This window comes from Garra rufa, chromosome 10, assembly GCF_049309525.1.
Source record: "Garra rufa chromosome 10, GarRuf1.0, whole genome shotgun sequence".
NCBI classification, from domain to species: Eukaryota; Metazoa; Chordata; class Actinopteri; order Cypriniformes; family Cyprinidae; genus Garra; species Garra rufa.
Window position 1 is genome coordinate 50,613,376 of NC_133370.1, and position 19,688 is coordinate 50,633,063.

A 19,688-nucleotide genomic window follows, 5' to 3' on the forward strand; every position below is an offset into this window, starting at 1 on the left:
TTGAATGTAAGAGTCACATTTTAACAGTAATTGAGAAATGACTGTCGACCTGTGATTGACATTGTGTCTAGTAAGGCAGACTGAGTAAGAGTGACTCTTCAGGGCCAAGGCAAACGCATGACCATGAGGTATACTACCAGTCAGAATAACTAAGGCAGCATAATAAAAGGTAGCATACAGGACCATTAGCAAGATACAGGGTTCATGCGGCACTCAAGGCACCACTCCGATCCTTAAGGCAGACGGCTCAGTATGTTCTAGTTAATCTGACATAATGTACAATTGGTGTGAATTAGGGATGCTAATTTCGGTTAATTTTCCTGACCGACAACCACTGCTCGTTATCCGAACATTAACCGTTAACTGATAAAATTAGAATAATAAATCAGTTTAAAATAACAATAGAATGCACGAGTATCTGTGATGATACATACAAAATACAAGCAAATGTTTTATTTTAACGTGCAAACAGCAGCATACAGAGCAACAACAAAAACTGTTTACTGAGTATTAATATGAGCATCCCTATAGTGAATACTTCTCATATGCACTGAATCCTCCACCGGCAACACCATGTTTGGACCTGGTAACTGAATCCACCTCAGCCTTTGATGATTCAAGTATTTCATCTGATGTTTTAACATTCGAAGAGGTCCACACAACCTTTATACCAGAACCATTGAAATGTGCCATTAGCTCAATCAGCAAAGTTCTCCATAAACAGTTTTCGTGGTTGTGGTCTTCCTCAGTGGATCATAATGGGACCAAAGAACGAATGTTCCAGTTACATACCTACAGTATCACACCTTTGTTGGTTCCACATTTTGTTAGCAAAGATCTAACCTAACAGTTGACACCATCCTTGGTCTCAGGCTCCTGTCAGAAATACACCGTGAGTTTAAGCATCCACTCCTAGCAGCCAATGTTGACTTTAAAGGTGCATTTGACTTAAGCATCATAGAGCGCACTGTGGGGCATTGGTATCCCAATTGTCCTCATAGATCTTATCAAGGACCTCCATTCCGGCACCACTGCCACAGTGAGGGTCAAACATATACTCTCTGAGGAGATTACAACAACCTCCGGAGTTAGGCAGGGCTGTGTTCTGGCTCTAGCACTTTCTGTAGAGAGCAATGGACTGAATCCTCGAATAAACAGCATCACAGAATAGTATTACGCATTGTTAAGATAACCCTACACCAAAACTGACAACATCGCTCAGCCATTTTACATTACAAACTCCCCACCTGGGCTTAAACATGTCATGGCAAAAAAACTGTAGAGCTTGGGCAGTGATATTGGGAACATCATTGTCAGGGTTCAGCAGTTGAAAAATTCACATATCTTGGCAGTGTACAAAAGGCAGATGGAAAGTGCATGGCTGATATCTCATGTCAAATATGCCCGGCTGCTTTAGCAATGAGGTCTTTTCAGATCCTTTGTTGTTAGCAGCAGACTCTGATTAGTACAATCGAGGTTCTATTCCATTTGTGTTGCCAATCCTCTGGTATGGTTCAAAGACTTAGACTCTTCAGTTACAAGAAGCCAAAAGACAACAGTCATTTCACATGCGCTGCCAGCATCAAATTCCTCATATTCACTGGTTCGATCTTATAACAAATGTTAATGTCAACATGTGCACCGCTCTGTTATCAATCATCAACGTAATCACTCATCGTCACGCAGCTCTGTTCGGATATGTTGCCCAGTAGTGTGCGCTATTGCCTGCTGTACCTAAAGATGTGTTCTTAATGGTTGGAGAAGACCACCTGCCCACCCTCGTTGAACATAGATTCAGCTGATTAGTGACAGATCCATTTCTTTCCTTCTGCATGAATGGAACCAATAGATAGATGGAAGGCCAGTGTCCCTGGTCCATTTGTCAATTCCATCAGTATCTAATGCCCTATGCTTGCAGTATCTCACGGCAATACAGACACAATGTCTTGTCAAACTGTCAGAAATGTTGAAATAGAAAATACCTCTGAGACTGAACATGTGAGATTGTTTCAGCTTTTACCCAGATTGACTGTAATAACTGTAATACTGTAAAAGTTTTATGTTCGAACAGCACAATGCAAAACTGTGACATTTCATCCACTGATGCTCTTCAATCTGCTGCACTAAACCCGGCAGTGCATACACTTACTTCCCGGCAACCCGCCAAAATAAAAGCTTGCTGATTTTAAGTTTTAAAATAATGAAAATATATAAGTAAATATTGGCATTTTATTTTTTTATTTAATACTCCCTTTTTATTTAAAACAAAATTGTATTATCACATTTTTTTTGTTTATTGTTTTATAAAAAAAAAATAAGTCCAATAATATTATCACTACTATTATTTTTTTAATAGTTATATTTAATGGTTCACGTGATGTACAGTGTGAGGACTAAACAAAATCTCTAGATTCTCCAGTCTAAAAATATAATATCCACTCCTGGTTATAATGTTATATAAGGTTATAATGTTTTAAATAAGTGTTGGTGTACCAGAATTCTCAGTTTTGTCAGTATTCATTTCTAGAAAGTTGGAGCTCAGCCATATTTTTTTCTTCATGTATGCAGAAATGGAGCACCTCAAGAAAACGGAACCAGGACTACAAATGGTATAGATTTGAATGACTTCAGCATAACAATGATAACTGAGACCATTGAATAATCTTGAATAAAGACTCAGTATTTTAATAATAACTAACAGTGGTCTAACAACAGATTCCTTAAGGGACACTTTGTTTTAAGGGCACAGAAGGTGACTAATGATCCTGAATTTAAATGAAATATTGTCTGTGACACCAACATTTGAGAGAGGGAAAAGACTAAGCTGAGGTCAAGCAATGAAAGAAAGTGGCAGGCATTAAATAGTGATTCACTACAACCAGGCTAAACATTTCTTTCTTCTTTTTGTTCTTAACAACTCCCACTCACTCTGGTGGAGCTATGATGAAATATTGTTCTTGAAAATACTTTCCAGCATTTCAGTAATAAAAGTGTACATCTTTAAAATGCATGTGAAGTGCAACAGGTAGCATACAGTGCTCAGCAGTGGTCATAAACAGTGGCGGCTGGTGGGAAATTTTCTAGGTAGGGCACAACATCGAACAATTTTAGCATACATCTCCATATGAATTATCCCAGTATAACAAAAGGAAAAGTATTAAGACTTCAAACATTTTAAATCAAGATTGATAATGATTCCCACAAAACTATATTTTCTGCAAGCATTTTTTAAGATAAATTAAAACATTTTTTTATTTTAATAATTCTCAATTTATTTATACAGTGCAACAGCTAAAACTGTGAGGGAGAAAAAAGTTAAATTTGTTTAGAGCATTTTCTATAACTGCAGTACCAAACAGGACCACACAGAGATGCCAACGACCACTACAGAAGTCGCCTTAACCATATACAGATTCACTCAGAATGAATAAACAGAGTAAAAATGAATTCTGAGGCGGCTCAACATCACTGGTGAACAGTCAACTGTCAACAGTGAGTGTTCTTGTCTGTATCTGAGTGTCCACATAAACACCACTGACCATTGCAAACACACTTCTTCAGCGAGTGTCTGTGATAAAACACTTGCCAGACATGTGACCATACTGAAATGTGCTCGTGCAAAAAGCTATCAGAGAGCACATTAGTAATAACGGACTCGCGTGTCTATTAGGAAGGGGCAGTACTACACAGAACGTGACTTGACAATGATTGGACTATACACCGATCAGGGTTAACATTATGACCACCTTCCTTATATTCTTACAGCAATCTGATCTGCAGCTATGCAGTTTCTTGTTCTGTTTCTTCCTTGAACCATTTTTTGTAGATACTGACCACTGCAGACCGGGAACACCCCTCAAGAGCTGCAGGCTTGGAGATGTTCTGACATAGTCGTCTAGTCATCACCATTTGGCCCTTGTCAAACTCGCTCAAATCCGTACACTTGCCCATTTTTTCTGCTTCTAACATATCAACTTTGAAGACAAAATTTTCACTTGCTGCCTAATATATCCCACCCACTAACAGGTGCCGTGATGAAGAGATAGTCAGTGTTATGACCTGTCAGAGGTCATAATGTTATGCCTGATCGGTGTATATCCAGAGGAACAACAAACAGTCTACATTTGAACATTGACGGCTCTGGTAGAATGTGATAGAAAAAAATTCCTCCCTTTCGCACTTTGGTGGTGCGTCACGCTCACGCTACCTCCCTAAGGAAGAAACCACCCAATTGGACGTCAATTAAATTATCAAATGACCCTGGTGTCAGTAGGTAATTCAGCCAGGTATTTTTACACAAGTAGTGGAAGAAAATCACTGAAATTCTGGAATCGGACAGAAATAAAATCTAAAATCACAGACTAACCAATGTAAATGTTTAAAACTTACTTACGTCCCCATGACAACAACAATTTACATCCAAACAGGTCTTAAATCGCACTGTGAAGAGAGGCTGATGACATTTTAAATAAACCTGCCTTCTTTTATAATACTAATTTTGAAGGGTCTCCTGTGGTGTCTGTCTTTACTGTTAAATCTAAAAAAGGGAGTAAAATGTTTTTTTTAATTAAAATCTTGAGAAGACTTTTAGCTTGTAACTAGATAAAAAGCGTTCGTCGAGACAAACTTTAAGTTGGCTTGAGAAAGCCGGACCAGAAAGTTTGAAAAGTTTAAATAAGTTTAAAGGAGTTGAAAAAGTTAAACGAAGTTTAAAAAGTTTAAAGTTTAAAAAGTTTTAAAGTTTAAAAAGTTTAAAAGTATAAAAAGTTTAAAAGCAAGTTACTAGCATTTTTCTAGCATGACTAGCATGTTACTAGCATGTTGCTGACATGATTAGCTAGGGTACCTGGGATGGTTGCTATGCGGTTGCTAGGGTGTTGCTAGGGTACCCAGGGTGGTTGCTATGGCCGTTGCTAGGGTACCCAGGGTGGTTGCTAGGGTGTTTCTATGCGGTTGCTAGGGTACTCAGGGTGGTTGTCAGGGTGTTGCTATGCTGTTGCTAGGGTAACCAGGGTGGTTGCTAGGGCGTTGCTATGTGGTTGCTAGGGTGCCCGGGGTGGTAGCTAGAGTGTTGCTAGGGTACCCAGAGTGGTTGCTAAGGTGTTGCTATGTGGTTGCTAGGGAACCCAGGATGGTTGCTAGGGTGTTGTTATGCGGTTGCTAGGGAACCCAGGATGGTTGCTAGGGTGTTGTTATGCGGTTGCTAGGGAACCCAGGATGGTTGCTAGGGTGTTGTTATGCGGTTGCTAGGGTACCCGGGGTGGTTCCTAGGATGTTGCTATGTTGTTGCTAGGGTACCCAGGGTGGTTGCTAGGTTGTTGCTATGTCGTTGCTAGGATACCTGGGGTGGTTGCTATGTCGTTGCCAGGGTGCCTGGGGTGGTTGCTATGCGTTTTCTAGGGTGCACGGGGTGGTTGCTAGGGTGTTGCTATGTCATTGCTAGGGTGCACGGGGTGGTTGCTAGGGTGTTGCTATGCGGTTGCTAGGGTACCCAGGGTGGTTGCTAAGGTGTTGCTATAAAAAAGTTTGTCAAGACAAACTTAGTTGGCTTGAGAAAGCCGGACCAGAAAGTTTGAAAAGTTTGAAAGCTTTAAAAAGTATTAAAAGTTTAATAAGTTTTAAAGTTTTAAGTTTGATGGTTTTCAGTCTGAAATAGTTTAAAGTTTTCAGCAGTTTTAAAGCTTATAGACAGGTTTAATCGGCATTTTTAGGAAAACCGTAAGTCTGATCAGTTAGAAAAGATATAGCAACTCATGGTCTGAAGGGCCTACTCTTTTTTAAGGTTTTAGAAGATGGCGCCGGTGTTCATGGCGTGCCGTCTCTCTGCCCTATCGTATTTGTTTTTTATGGTTGTTTTATTAACAACATTGTTTATACATGACGCTACCTCCGCACTGATTTATGATCGTCATACACTTTTAAATATTCGAAGTTCATACGAGAAATATTTTGAAGATGGAAGAGGCGAGCTGCAGCTCCCAATCACTAAGCTGCCGCTGATTATTCCCACCTGGCTGAAACGCGAACCCTGGCCTCCTCTGGAAAAGAAACGGCGCCGTCGTGGAAAGCGGGGAGGAAAGTTGGTGAAACTAAAAGCGTACCTGGTCTCTCTTCCGAGAACGCCTCGCCCAGCGGATGTGCTACTGTGGGGATGGCGTGGCGGCCGGGTGTTGTATCGGCGCTGGGAGAGAGCGACGCCGCGGTGGGTGCAGCCCGTCGGACTGGCGGAGCCCGCGATGACCCATCCTTGGCGTGCCCTGCGTCTCCACTGGAGTGGAGCTAATCTGCGGAACCTTCGCCCTGTACCGCTTGGCCCGCAGCGGTCTTACGGCGCCTTGGTGGACGATGCGGGACCAGCAATCAGGTTGGCGCTGATAAACGTCCGTTCATTGAGAAACAAGACCTTCATTTTAAACGAGTTCATTAGAGCTCGAAATTTAGACTTTCTATTTATTACTGAAACCTGGTTGAATGCCGGGGATATGTCTGCCTTTGGAGAAATGGTGCCTAGTAATTTTGCAGTTTTTAATACTTCCCGAGAAACGGGAAGGGGAGGTGGTGTGGCCTCTATTTTTAAGGATATTTTTATTTGCAATAGGCTCAATTTTGAGCGTTTTTCAAGTTTTGAACTTCAAGTGTTTGAAATGCAGCTGTCATCTCCTGTGCTATGTGCTATTGTCTATCGACCACCTGGACTTAATAAGAACTTTATTTCAGAGCTGTCTGTGTTTTTAGCGGACATTATTATGAAATATGACAAAATATTAATACTGGGGGACTTCAACATTCACATATGCTGTCTGACAAATTCTCTTTCAAAGGACTTTTTAAATCTCATTGATTCTGTTGGCCTTGGGCAAATGGTTAACGGTCCTACACATATCCATGGGCACACGTTGGATTTGATTCTGTCACTTGGTTTATCAGTCAATGACATTATCTCCTGGTTGCTAATCACAATCCTGTTTTATTTACTGTCCTCCCTCCATGTCATCCGAAAAAAGTCTGTGCTACAAAGAGACTGGTTCGTTTCGATAAAATCAACTACACATGGGGATTTCAGTGAAACTTTTATGGACTCTTTGCAGAATATAAAAACTGACCTCTTATCACCCGATTTTAGCGTGGAGGAGTCGGTTAATATTTTTAATTCTGTTTGCTTGGATACACTTGATCAGGTAGCGCCTCTAAGGCAGGTGCATAGAAAGCACAAAGTAACTCCATGGTTAAACGAACAAATTAGGTCCCTAAGAAGGGAATGTAGAAGATGTGAACGGAAATGGAAGAAAGATAAGCTGCAAATCTCTTATGAAATGTTGAAAGATTCGTTGTCTAAATTTCAACGGGCTGTGAAATCTGCTAGGACAAGCTTTTTCGCAAATGTTATTGAGAAAAATCGCCAAAATCCGAGAGTTCTTTTTTCAACAATTGATTCTGTTTTGAATCCTAAATTAGAGGCACCTGCTGTTTCATCTATTGATGTATGTGAAAGTTTTTTACACTTCTTTGTCGATCGCATATCGGAGGTTCGGAATAATATACAGCAGTGTACATATGTGCCTTTGAATGCACTAGAAATCACTGCCAATTTATTGCAACTTTAGCCTATCTCTATGTCCACTTTTAACACTTTTTAAGCTGAAGCCTACATCTGCTCCTCAAGACATTGTTCCGACACCTCTGTTAAAGCAAATCATTGAATCGGTCGGCCCATATATGATTTCTATAATAAATGAAAGCTTACTTTCAGGGATTGTTCCCGAGTATTGTAAACATGCTGTAGTTCAGCCCTTGTTGAAAAAAGAAAATCTGGATAAGAGCGTTCTTTGCAATTATAGACCAATCTCAAAACTTCCTTTTCTGGCAAAGATTTTAGAGAAATGTGTTCTGATTCAACTGGAGTCATTTATTGATGAAAATCATATTGGTGAAGTACTTCAGTCGGGTTTTAAGAAGCACCATAGCACAGAAAACAGTATTATTGAAGGTTTTTAATGACATCTTTATGGCAACCGATCAAGGGAATGTGACTGTTCTTTTGCTGTTGGATCTCACAGCAGCGTTCGACACAGTTGACCACCATATTCTTATTTCCCGGCTTGAAACATGTGTAGGCATCTCTGGAAATGCCTTAAATTGGTTTAAGTCCTATCTCTTAAATAGACGTTTCTCTATTTGTATGGGTGAGTGTACATCAGTTTCATCACCTTTATCATGTGGCATTCCACAAGGGTCCGTTTTAGCACCACTTCTCTTTTCTCTTTATATGCTTCCTTTGGGTTCAATTCTGCGTAAATACAGTGTGTCATTTCACTGCTACGCAGACGATACACAACTGTATATACCATTTAAGTCAAATGACTTCACTGCCATGGGAAGATTGTTGGCCTGTCTTAATGAAGTTAAGGCATGGATGTCTACAAATTTTTTGAGCCTAAATGAATCGAAAACAGAATTGATTCTTTTTGGGCCCTCAGAACTTGATAACGCAGTTGAAACTAAGCTGGGTCCCTTGAGCCTGTTTAGAAAGCATCATGTAAAAAATCTGGGGATGATTTGTGACAGTGCACTTAAATTTGATAAGCAGATAAATGAAATTGTTAGAACGAGCTTTTTTGAATTAAGGATGATCTCCAAAATTAAGCCTTTTCTAGCCCAGAAAGATCTGGAAAAAGTAATCCATGCATTTATCATTTCGAGATTAGACTATTGCAACTCGTTATATTGTGGTGCTCAAAATAAAGTTTTAGATAGACTGCAGATGGTCCAGAATGCTGCTGCAAGACTGCTTAAAAGCACTTGCAAATTTGATCATATTACTCCGGTGTTAAAATCATTGCATTGGTTGCCTGTTACTTTTAGGATTAATTTTAAAATTTCACTATTTGTATTTAAATCTCTACATGGTTTAGCCCCATCTTATATTGCCGATCTAATCCAGGAACAAAAGTCAACGAGATCATTACGATCTCAATCACAGAAATTTCTTGTTGTTCCTCGGTCTAAGATGAAATCTAGAGGGGATCGCACTTTTGCGGTCGCAGCCCCTAAATTATGGAACAGTTTGCCGTTATATATTAGGGACCTTCCTACGCTCGGCCAGTTTAAAAGCCATTTGAAAACATATTTTTTTATGATAGCGTTCGATCAAGGATAAGTGTGAAGGATGCTAGTGTCATTTATGTTTTTTCTTATGTAAGATGTTGTTTTTTTGTTGTTGTTGTTTTTTTCTCTCGCCAGTTTGTTTTAAGATTTTTATATTACTTATTTAGATATATGGGTATACATTTCCTTTTACTTGTCTTTCTTTGCTCATTGTGTTATTGCTTGTACAGCACTATGGTCAACATTGTTGTTTTATTCAGTGCTCTAGAAATAAGTTTGAACTTTGAACTTTGAACTCGAGTCAGACCAGACTGAAGATCTGGGCTGAGTTTGGAGTTTGTAGAGTTAAAGCTCTAGGAGGAGTTGCAGTCAGAAAATTTAGTCTCAGAAGAAGAAGAATAACTAGATAAAAAAGTTTGTCAAGACAAACTTTAAGTTGGCTTGAGAAAGCCGGACCAGAAAGTTTGAACAGTTTAACAAAGTTTAAAGAAGTTTAAAAACTTTAAAGAAGTCTGAAAAGTTTAAAGAAGTTTAAAAAGTTTAAAGAAGTTTAAAAAGTTTAAAAGTATAAAGTTTTGAAAGTTTAAAAGCAAGTTGCTAGTATGTTTCTAACATGTTTGCTAGCATAACTAACATGTCACTAGCATGATGTTAGCATGACTAGCATGTCACTAGCATGTTGCTAGCATGACTAGCATGTTACTAGCATGTCACTAGCATGATGTTAGCATGAATAGCATGTCACTAGCATGTTGTTAGGCATAATTAACAAGTTACTAGCATGATGTTAGCATGACTAACAAGTCGCAAGCATGATTTTAGCATGACTGCTAGCATGATTTTAACATGACTAGCAAATCACTAGCATGATTTTAACATTAGCAAGTCGCTAGCATGATTTTAGCATGACTAGCAAGTCACTAGCATGATTCTAACATGACTAGCAAGTCGCTAGCATGATTTTAGCAAGTCGCTAGCATGATTTTAGCATAACTAGCAAGTCACTAGCATGATTTTAGCATGACTAGCAAGTCACTAGCATAATGTTAGCATGACTAGTATGTCACTAGCATGTTACTAGGCATGATTAGCAAGTCACTAGCATGATTTTAGCATGACTAGCATGTCACTAGCATGATGTTAGCATGACTAGCATGTCACTAGCATGTTGCTAGGCATGATTAGCAAGTCACTAGCTTGATTTTAACAAGACTAGCATGTCACTAGCATGATGTTAACATGACTAACATTTCACTAACATGTTGCTAGGCATGATTAGCAAGTCACTAGCATGATTGTAGCATGACTAGCAAGTCGCTAGCATGATTCTAACATGACTAGCAAGTTGCTAACATGATTTTAGCAAGTCACTAGCATGATTTTAGCATGACTGTTAGCATGATTTTAGCATGATTAGCAAGTCACTAGCATGAGTTTAGCATGACTAGCAAGTCGCTAGCATGATTTTAGCATGACTGTTAGCATGATTTTAGCATGATAAGCAAGTCACTAGCATGATTTTAGCATGACTAGCAAGTCACTAGCATGAGTTTACCATGACTAGCAAGTCACTAGCATGAATTTATCATGACTAGCAAGTCGCTAGCATGATTTTAGCATGACTAGCAAGTCACTAGCATGAGTTTAGCATGACTGTTAGTATGATTTTAGCATGACTAACAAGTCGCTAGCATGATTTTAGCATGATTAGCATATTGTTAGCATGATTTAGATAGATAGATAGATAGATAGATAGATAGATAGATAGATAGATAGATAGATAGATAGATAGATAGATAGATAGATAGATAGATAGATGAGTTTGAATGAGTTTGATCAAACCAAAGACTATAGAATACCCAAGACATGTCACTCGTGTAGTTTTGAATGGGGAAAAATGCAACGCTCATTTTGGCCGCGAAGCCCCGCCTTCTTAGTGAAAGAGCCAATAGTTGATTAGAAAAGTCAGCGCGTTACTGCAGCTGCTGTTAGAAGTCCCGGTTGCTATAGAAACGATCGGCGCTCTAAGACGTGCGCTCAGTACTGCGCATGCGCACTGGCTCATTTAGCCGGAAAAATAAGCGTTTTTTCACGCATCTCTTTGAATGGGGAAACATCAAATTCTCCAAAACTGTTCACCAAGTTTAGGATTAAATTTCATATTTTAAATCTCCAAAGAAATCCAACAAGAACTACCTCATAAATATGGTTCCTTGTGCTCCAATAGCGTTTAAAAAACGCTTATTTTTCTGGCTAAATGAGCCAGTGCGCATGTGCAGTACTAAGCACACGTCTTAGAGCGCCGATCGTTTCTATAGCAACCGGGACTTCTAACGGCAGCTGCAGTGACACGCTGACTTTACTAATCAACGATTGGCTCTTTCACTAAGAAGGCAGGGCTTCACGGCCATAATGAACTTTGCATTTTTCCCCATTCAAAACTACACAAGTGACATGTCTTGGGTATTCTATAGTCTTTGGTTTGATTGGATTAGAAATATAGTACATAGAATGGCAGTTTGATTGAGTCTCAAAGGATTCTGTGAGTTTAAGTTTAAATTTTGACAGTTGGAGCTTGAAAGTCTTGGCTCATTTGAACATTAAGTTGGCTTTATCAAGCCAACTTAATAAACTAATACAAGTTAAAGTTAGAGTTGGGGTTATTGGACAGTACCTGGTCTTCCTCCCCTCCTCCCTCTTCATCATATTTGAGGATGTTGTCTCTTATGTCCTCCTCAGGGTCGATCAGCAGCTGCTTTGCCAGTCGTTCTGTATCTCTCCTTTTCATCCACATGACAAACAACAACACAAGGACTACACAGAGAGACTTATTATTACAAACATAAAAACAGTTTTCCTCATCAGCACTGACATCTTTACACAAGCAAGATTTCTGAAAGGGTGAATCTGAAAAAAGGTGTAATGCAGAAGTTCTCAGGTACCTTAAATTATGCATATCAAGAATTTGTTACTAACCAATAAAGTTATTATCATAAATGTAAGTGCAACTTTTACGTGTTCAGACTTTTTACGTTTCAGAATTCATAAATCTCATGTACGGTTCCATGGGCTGCCATAGATTTCAAGAGCAAAAAAAGAAGAACATTGATACAACAGGTGCCTTTACACCTTTAGTGCTTGTCGCCTAATTAAAGGCCGAACAAACATTGTGATCCTGTATAAAAGCATTAGCATTTAAATATTGCAGTATATTGTTTTTTGAATTACAGTTATGAGAATGATTTGTTTTGAAGAAAAACATAATTTTGTAATTATATTGGAAGAAGTATGATCTAGACATGTTCTATAGATTGACCTGTAAATGTGGCGTATGTGACTCACTGAGGAGGGTGATGATACAGAGCAGGAGGGTAATGATCGCTCCTGTGCTGAGTCCAGCGGTCATCATGCGCTCCTGATCCGTGCAGTCACCGTTATGATCACACCGACACACCTTCACTCGCAGATACGAGGTGTTGGACAGCGGCATGGCACCAGAGTCTGTGATTAGAATGGGAACCTGATAGATTCCACTCTCCAGAAAGTCGATTTTAAGAGAGAGTTGTGCATATTCACCTAGAAAATGGATTAAACATTATTAAAGCAATACTTACTATATAATTATTTAAGAAAGTGTCTACACTGGTATCCACAACAGCGTGATCATTTTGTAATAATGTTTCAGGTGGGAGGTGTGTAATCTGTGATGTAATCTGTGATTGTGTGCAGTTGCTGTTTCACGCTTTATCGATCACATTCAACAAAGAAAGGATGGAAAGGTGGCGCACAGTAACTTGCTTGGGGGGGGGGGGGGGTTACGGCCCACGAATGTACTGGTGTTCCCCCTGTGAGCCCCTTAAATAAAAAATACAGACTTTTACATGCACACAAGAAACGTCTTTATGCCCTCAAAAAACTATTCATATGTACATGGGAATTATTTGCATTACAATTTCTAGATTTATACAGGGTTGCTGCTAGTTTTAAATTTGATACAATCTCTAGCTGGAGTGCCCATGAGCTTAGTCTCCATTCCAGACTCTTGTCACTTTACCCAGGACTCCATTTCCCATAATCCTTTGAACAGACTTAAATGGAATGAAATGGGCTGATGGCACAATAGGTGGTTCAGTGTGCATTGTCCTATAAGTTTAGTCGTATTTGACAATCACTAAAAGCTGCCATCACTTCTTGTACAATAAATTTATTTTCATTAAATTCTTAATTTAAGTTCTTAAATTCCATACTTTTCTAAACCCCGCAGGAACCCTGTGTAATGACGTTTTCAGTCATTATTACAAAACTGTTAAATTAAATAAAGTTTAAATATGTAGGTTTTAGTTGGTCAATAGCGCCATCATTTTCAGATCGCTCAAAATAGCACCACGACAACAGTGCGCCTGAACACATCTAATTTTCAGACGAGCACGCCCATGGGTGAACAGTTATGCTTATTTGCTATTTAAAGGGGGTCATCGGATGCAAAACTAACTTTTACATGTTGTTTGCACATTAATGTGTGTTTTCAGTTTGTGAACACAACCACCCTACATTGATAAAAATCCACCCAGTGGTATTGTTTTAATCTTTAAAAGTAATATCCCCTTTATAAAATCAGGTCATTCTCAGCTTCTTGTGGGTGTGACGACACACAGACAGAGGCCCCTCCCACGATAGTTGATTGACATGAGCGCCTTACCTTAGCCCCGCCCTCACCGAGCTGAAACAGTCCGACTCTGATCGCCATTGTGTGACTCAGGTGCAGAGGAAGACTCTAATTGAGCGATTGAGGTGTTCTGTTGTTGGATGTAAAAACGTTACTTTCGTTTTTAAAAGGAAAGCGCAGATCCTGATCGACATATGCGTCTATGTTCGTGCAAATCGTTCCTGATATAGCTTCACCCACAGCAGAAATGAGTATAAAGGGTTTTTTTATGCATCTTTGTGAATGGCCTTTCTTAATAATGTGCTTGTTGGCAAGTTTCGCCGCTAAATGCATCTAAACAAGGCCAAACGCAGCTAAACACTGCTAAATGCAGCTAAAGTAAACATTACGTCTCATAATCCCAGAGAGGAGCGGGGCGAACAGAACTCGTTTGCATTTAAAGGGGCCATGTCTTAAAATGGGTTGAGTTTTTGCAGAGCTGATTTTGACAAGGTAAAAGGCTGTTTTTTTACACTACTATTGAGAATTTTTAACCAAAGTATAATATAGACTTTTCATTAAGACCCTAAAGAATTATATGAACTTGTGGAAAATGGGCATCCGATGACCCCTTTAAACAATGTGCATCACATTGTGCCGGGTGTATGATAGGCCCTATAGTCATCATAGACCACTATTGTTAAGCCGGTTAAACCATTAAACCAGTGTTAGCCCAGGCTAGTAAATAGTAATACATCTGGTTTACATGGCTCTTCAGAGCAGCAGCAGTACATATGTCTTGGCGATAGATCTGCTTTGTGGGGGGTATCTTGTTCTATCCTATCTGTTCATCTTTATGTGTGTGGATACATGCATGTGCACAGATGCCGCAGTTATATCCTTATATTCAGGGACATGCACATATTGGTGTGTATTTGTTCATTTCTATGTCTCCTGCTTTGTGGGGGGTTATTCATATATTTTATATGTGCAGCAGCAGTATTTCTTACATGCTCACAGCAGCATGTTGTGGATGTATTGGCAGTAGCAAGATTTCATCCACCATCATTCATCAGAGGTCATCTTTCTGATAATAGTTTATATGAGCAGTTTCAATCAGGGTTTCATCCCTATCTCCTTGTTGAGACTACACTTGTAAAGATATCCAATGATTTATTACTAGCTGCTGATTCTGGACTCTTATCAATACTTAAATATTAAGTAGTGCAGAACTGTTTCACACTCCATACTCTTAAGCAGATTGGAATCTTTTGGAATTACCGGTACGGCTTTATGTTGGTTTTCTTCCTATCTTACAGACCGCATTCAATTTGTACAACTCAAACAGTTTAAATAAAACCCCACTTTTGTTGTCACTGGTTAATCCAAATATAGATTAAATACAGATTAAAATTATTTAGCCATTGCAACAGGTACAGATCTTGTCTACGCTGCACACCCATTATGCAGACCGTCAGCCGCCTTGTTCCTGCTAGACATCGATTGATCGGGAAGACTTCCATATGCAAAATTAAAACATGGTGGAGTTACTTTTCAGTAGTTCTCTGACTGAACTACTTAGAGGTGGGCAATGTGACCAGTAACTTGATTGTGATTTTGATATTTTAACCACAGTAAAGTTAGACATCCCAATATTGTAATACTGCCTCAAAATTGTCTTGTCTCCATACTAAGAAGTTATTAATTACAATTAAAGCCATACCATATATTTCTCAACATCATCTCTTAAATGTAATTGTTCTCATGATTTTCCACCAGTCTACGTCATGTCTAATTCATAAGAGCTTATGTATTTTATTATTTTATGTTTTAAACTATTTTTCACTGGACCTTTCTACAAACCACCCCCATTGCGGCCCTAGAACCCAACAGAAAACTCCTGTGTTGTAAATCCTGTAAGCCATTATCTTGAAAACTTTATAAACATCAGATAGAAATGGAACTGTATTTTATGTTGGAGTGATGCAACTTTCCTCCTGATTTCAAAGGTCTTCCACTGCTAGCAAAAACAGACTTACAGCAGTAATATGGGTGAATTAGAATAGCAAAGTAATATTACTAGTATTACGCAAAATATTGTCACGGGCAAAATGCAGAGTCCAGGGAGGTGACGACGGAGGGAGGAGCCAAGGAGGTGACGGAATAGTCCAGGGAGGGGATGACGGAGGGAGGAGCCAAGGATGTGAGAGGAGGGGGCTGGAGCAGGAGGAGCCAGGTGGGACCCAGAGCGCAGCCATGATGGAATGCCACGGTGGAGCCGATGGAGGGAGGAGCCATGGTGGAGGGAAGGCTGACGACTCCATGGGGCCGACCGACGGAGGCGGAGCAGGTGGTGGTAGAGCCCGAGGCGGAGAAGGAAAGCCGATGGTTATGGGCGACACCAAGGATCTGGAGGGCCAAGGCGGAACCCAAGGCTCTGGCGACCAAGGCGGAGATGGAGGTCCGGAGGTACGCGGCGGAGCCGGAGCGACAGAGGACCGAGGCTGTGCCCGCGGGAGGGAGGAGGTCCACGGAGCCGGTAGGACGGAGCGACGAGGCCCAGCCGGAGGAGTAAAGTCCAGAGGCGAAGGTGGGGTGACGACTGACCAGGGCGGACCTGGAGGGACGATGGAGCCCGGTGGAGCTGGTGGACCAACGGTCGACGGTGAAGACGAGGGAGCAGAGAGCCGGGGTGGAGCCGCAGGGTCGGAGGGCCGAGGCAGAGTGAGCAAGGGGACAGACAGAAGACAGCGGGGATTCTGGAAGGCTGGGCGGAACCAGCGGAGATTCAGGACAGCTGGACAGAACCAGCAGAGATTCAGGATGGCTGGACGGAACCAGCGGAGATTCAGGCATAGACAGAAGAGGGAGGGTGGGTGGGAAATCCAGGCAGACAGGTATTTCCGTGACAAAGTCTATTAAGTCCCCAGAGTTGTGCTCATGCTCACCCCCAGTGGTGGTGCAGTGGGCAGGGCTCTCTACCGCCCTCTCTTGCTCCACGAAGCACTCCACCGTCGCAGATGTAGTGGCCGGCTCTCGCACCTCGAAGTTATGACTCCGTCGGTGCTCCATACTTCTGTCGCTCCGGGTTCGGGCTTCCCGTCTACGAATGGCTCATAATCCGTGGGTCGGGGTGGCTGGCTGGGCTCTGGGTCCGGAGTGGCACTGGAGAGATTATCCACGGAACAGGCGGGGAACGAGGGTCTATTTCTCGCCAGTGTCCACTCCACAAACGCGGCGAAACCTGCTCGAGGGCCATCCTCGGACGACGGCGCTCTGCATGATGCATTAAGGCTGGCTTCATAAAACGCACAGAGCGCGTCGTCCGGGTAGCTGGTGGTGTGAGCTACTAGTTGGAACATTAATGTGTAGCCCTCGAGTGGTAATTCCCCCTGCTTCAGCCGTAGGAGGAGGAATTCTGGGCGGAGTAGGGGATCCATGAAAAACACACGACGGACACAAAAGACTGGAAAAAACGAACGGGAAACAAAACGGAGGTGAACACGCAAAAATAACTGTATTGGTCGGTCTTTCTGTCACGTTTACACAGGAACACACGAACAACGACGTAGTAAAAGACGTATATTTAATAAATCCAACGAAAACTCAGGAAAACACAGGAACACCAGGAGATAACATCAAAGACCGACCAGGATAGAGGACAAAAACACACCTTAAATACACAGACTGATTACAAACACAGGTGCAGACAAAGAGGGATGAACCAAAATACACAGAGCAGTGGGGGGAGAGGATAGGTGAAACCAACTAAATTGTCCAGGGGTGTGACAAATATATGGTTAAAAACTAAATTTATTTTGATAATCCAGAGACCAGAAACATCATAAACTGCCTTTGATGTAACATTCAAATAGGTTTAAATATAAAATCCATAGCAATCAGTAAAGAGATGGACTAAAAAAACTGAATCATTTTTCAGTACATTAAAAACATCAAGAAACATGGAGTCAACTGAAAGTGTGTTGTGATGCATTGTGTGCATCCAATGACCATTATAATGAAAAAGCACACATCAGGTATAGAAAGTGTTCAAGAGATAGATGAGATGCGTATTTCTGTGTGTGTGTGTGTGTGTGTGTGTGTGTGTATTTTCTCACCACTGAGACGCATGATTGTCCAGTTCTTCCTGACATCGCTGGGTTGTAAAGGCAGCTCAAAGGAGAAAGGTCCAGCGTTGGGGTCGATGTCTGCATCCAGTGCTGTGATATTAATGCCGTTGTTCTCAGGCTTTTCACACATTTCTGCCTCTGGCGGAAAAACCTCAGGAGCATTATCATTGACATCCAGGAGAAGGATTTGCAGAGTCCCGGTGCTGCTGGCCGAAGGAATCCCTGGAGACAATACAGACTCATTATGAACAATAGTGAGAATAAGAACATGAACAAACTGCCAGCGATTGACAACAAAATCAAGATATGCTAGGTTGCAATATGTATTTCAATATGGGTCAATGGTGTACTAAATTTCTCCTCAGCAGTATTCAGTATGAAATAATCTAGCAAACATTCACCAGAGAATTAACTGGTTGAAACAGGTTCTTAAATTAGATAAATCCCAGTTCCAATTAATGCTTTGATTTGAGAATCGATATTTTTGGTACTGGTGTTATACCAGTGTTGACAATGATGGCTCATTCTCAGTAAGACCAAGAATATGAACTAAGAACATAAGTCAACTCTGATTTATTTGCTTACTTTAAATAATTCTATGTAAATTACTTATTTAGGGTCAGCATGAAAGACAGTCGGGACAGTCGGGACAGTTGATGAATTTGTTTTTGCACTGCTGTTCCTTTCAATTTTCATTTGTGTTTTGAAACCTTGCTCATTTGAAAGTGTAAACAATTTTAAAGCATTCAAGCAAGAAATTATGCAATCTAATTTAAATCAAAACTGCAGTTACATGTGTGTAGCATCTTTTTTGCATCTAGTTGATTAGTCCGTTTTGGCCTCTAATTTCAAATGGTAATAGAGCTAATAAACATCTCGCTCGTGTACTCATATTTTCATCCTTTCTTGTCTCTTGCTTAAAAAATTTAATAAATCACTTAGTGAAGAATATGCAATGTTATTTTGCTTGTGATTATTCAATTTCTATACCTGAACACCTACAAACGTAAAAAAAAAAAAAAAAAAAAAAAACGTAAAGCATCATTTCATTTGTATCTTTGATTTATATATACAATTGTGCTATTGTTTGTAATTTGTTCATTTTTTCTTATTTGCTGACTGTTCACTTGTATTTAATAATGTTTGAACTCTATTTGTCAGGCTGGTGGTTTTTGCTGTGGCACTGAAATTGGAATTAGAAATTGTACAATTTTATTGGTATCTAAAATGTTAGTGTCATATAAGCTTATTTATTACAATAAAATAATAAAATAGGTCAAAAACAATGATAACAGCAACTGTTTAAATATTTTTGCAACTGGAGCAGTGAAAATGTTGGCAGGGCACGGTTTGTCAAGAGAAAGGTGCAAGGATATCATTTGACATTCTTTAAAAAAAAGGTGATAGTGTTTAAGGATGTTCCCTTGATGTAACAGTAGAAAGAATAATGGACAAAGTACATTGATTCAATAAGGGACTGTTGTCATTGCTGCATGTTGTTTCTATCTAGTTATTTACAACAGAAAGGATGCATACTGTACGTGTGACTGTGAGGGACTGACAGAAAACTATTAAACGAACAAGGACAGAGAAAGGATGTGTTCTATTTAGAAATAATCACCCTATTCCCTTCAAAGTTTTCCTGTTCCCTCAGTCATTAAGACAATGATTTGCCTCCACCTACTGGCTGTTTTAGTTTCATATTAAGAGTATTCATTAAAAAAACATATCTTAATATTCATTAAAAAAATACAATTTATTATCTTTATTTTTGCAGTGCTGAATCAAAATATTTCTTCCTTAACCTA

At 40.1% G+C, this 19,688-nt stretch overlaps 1 protein-coding gene across 1 annotated transcript in view; it reads right to left on the reverse strand.

Moving 5' to 3' along the window:
* Window positions 1-19,688, reverse strand: part of LOC141343654 (cadherin-2-like) — a 32,822-nt gene that overhangs the window by 4,473 nt on the left and 8,661 nt on the right. Inside the window, exons 9-11 of the mRNA XM_073848235.1 lie at window positions 17,869-18,102; window positions 12,448-12,681; window positions 11,780-11,919 (exon numbers count right to left, since the gene is read on the reverse strand). Coding sequence (XP_073704336.1) covers window positions 11,780-11,919; window positions 12,448-12,681; window positions 17,869-18,102 — 608 coding nt within the window. The remainder of the gene's footprint in view (window positions 1-11,779; window positions 11,920-12,447; window positions 12,682-17,868; window positions 18,103-19,688) is intronic.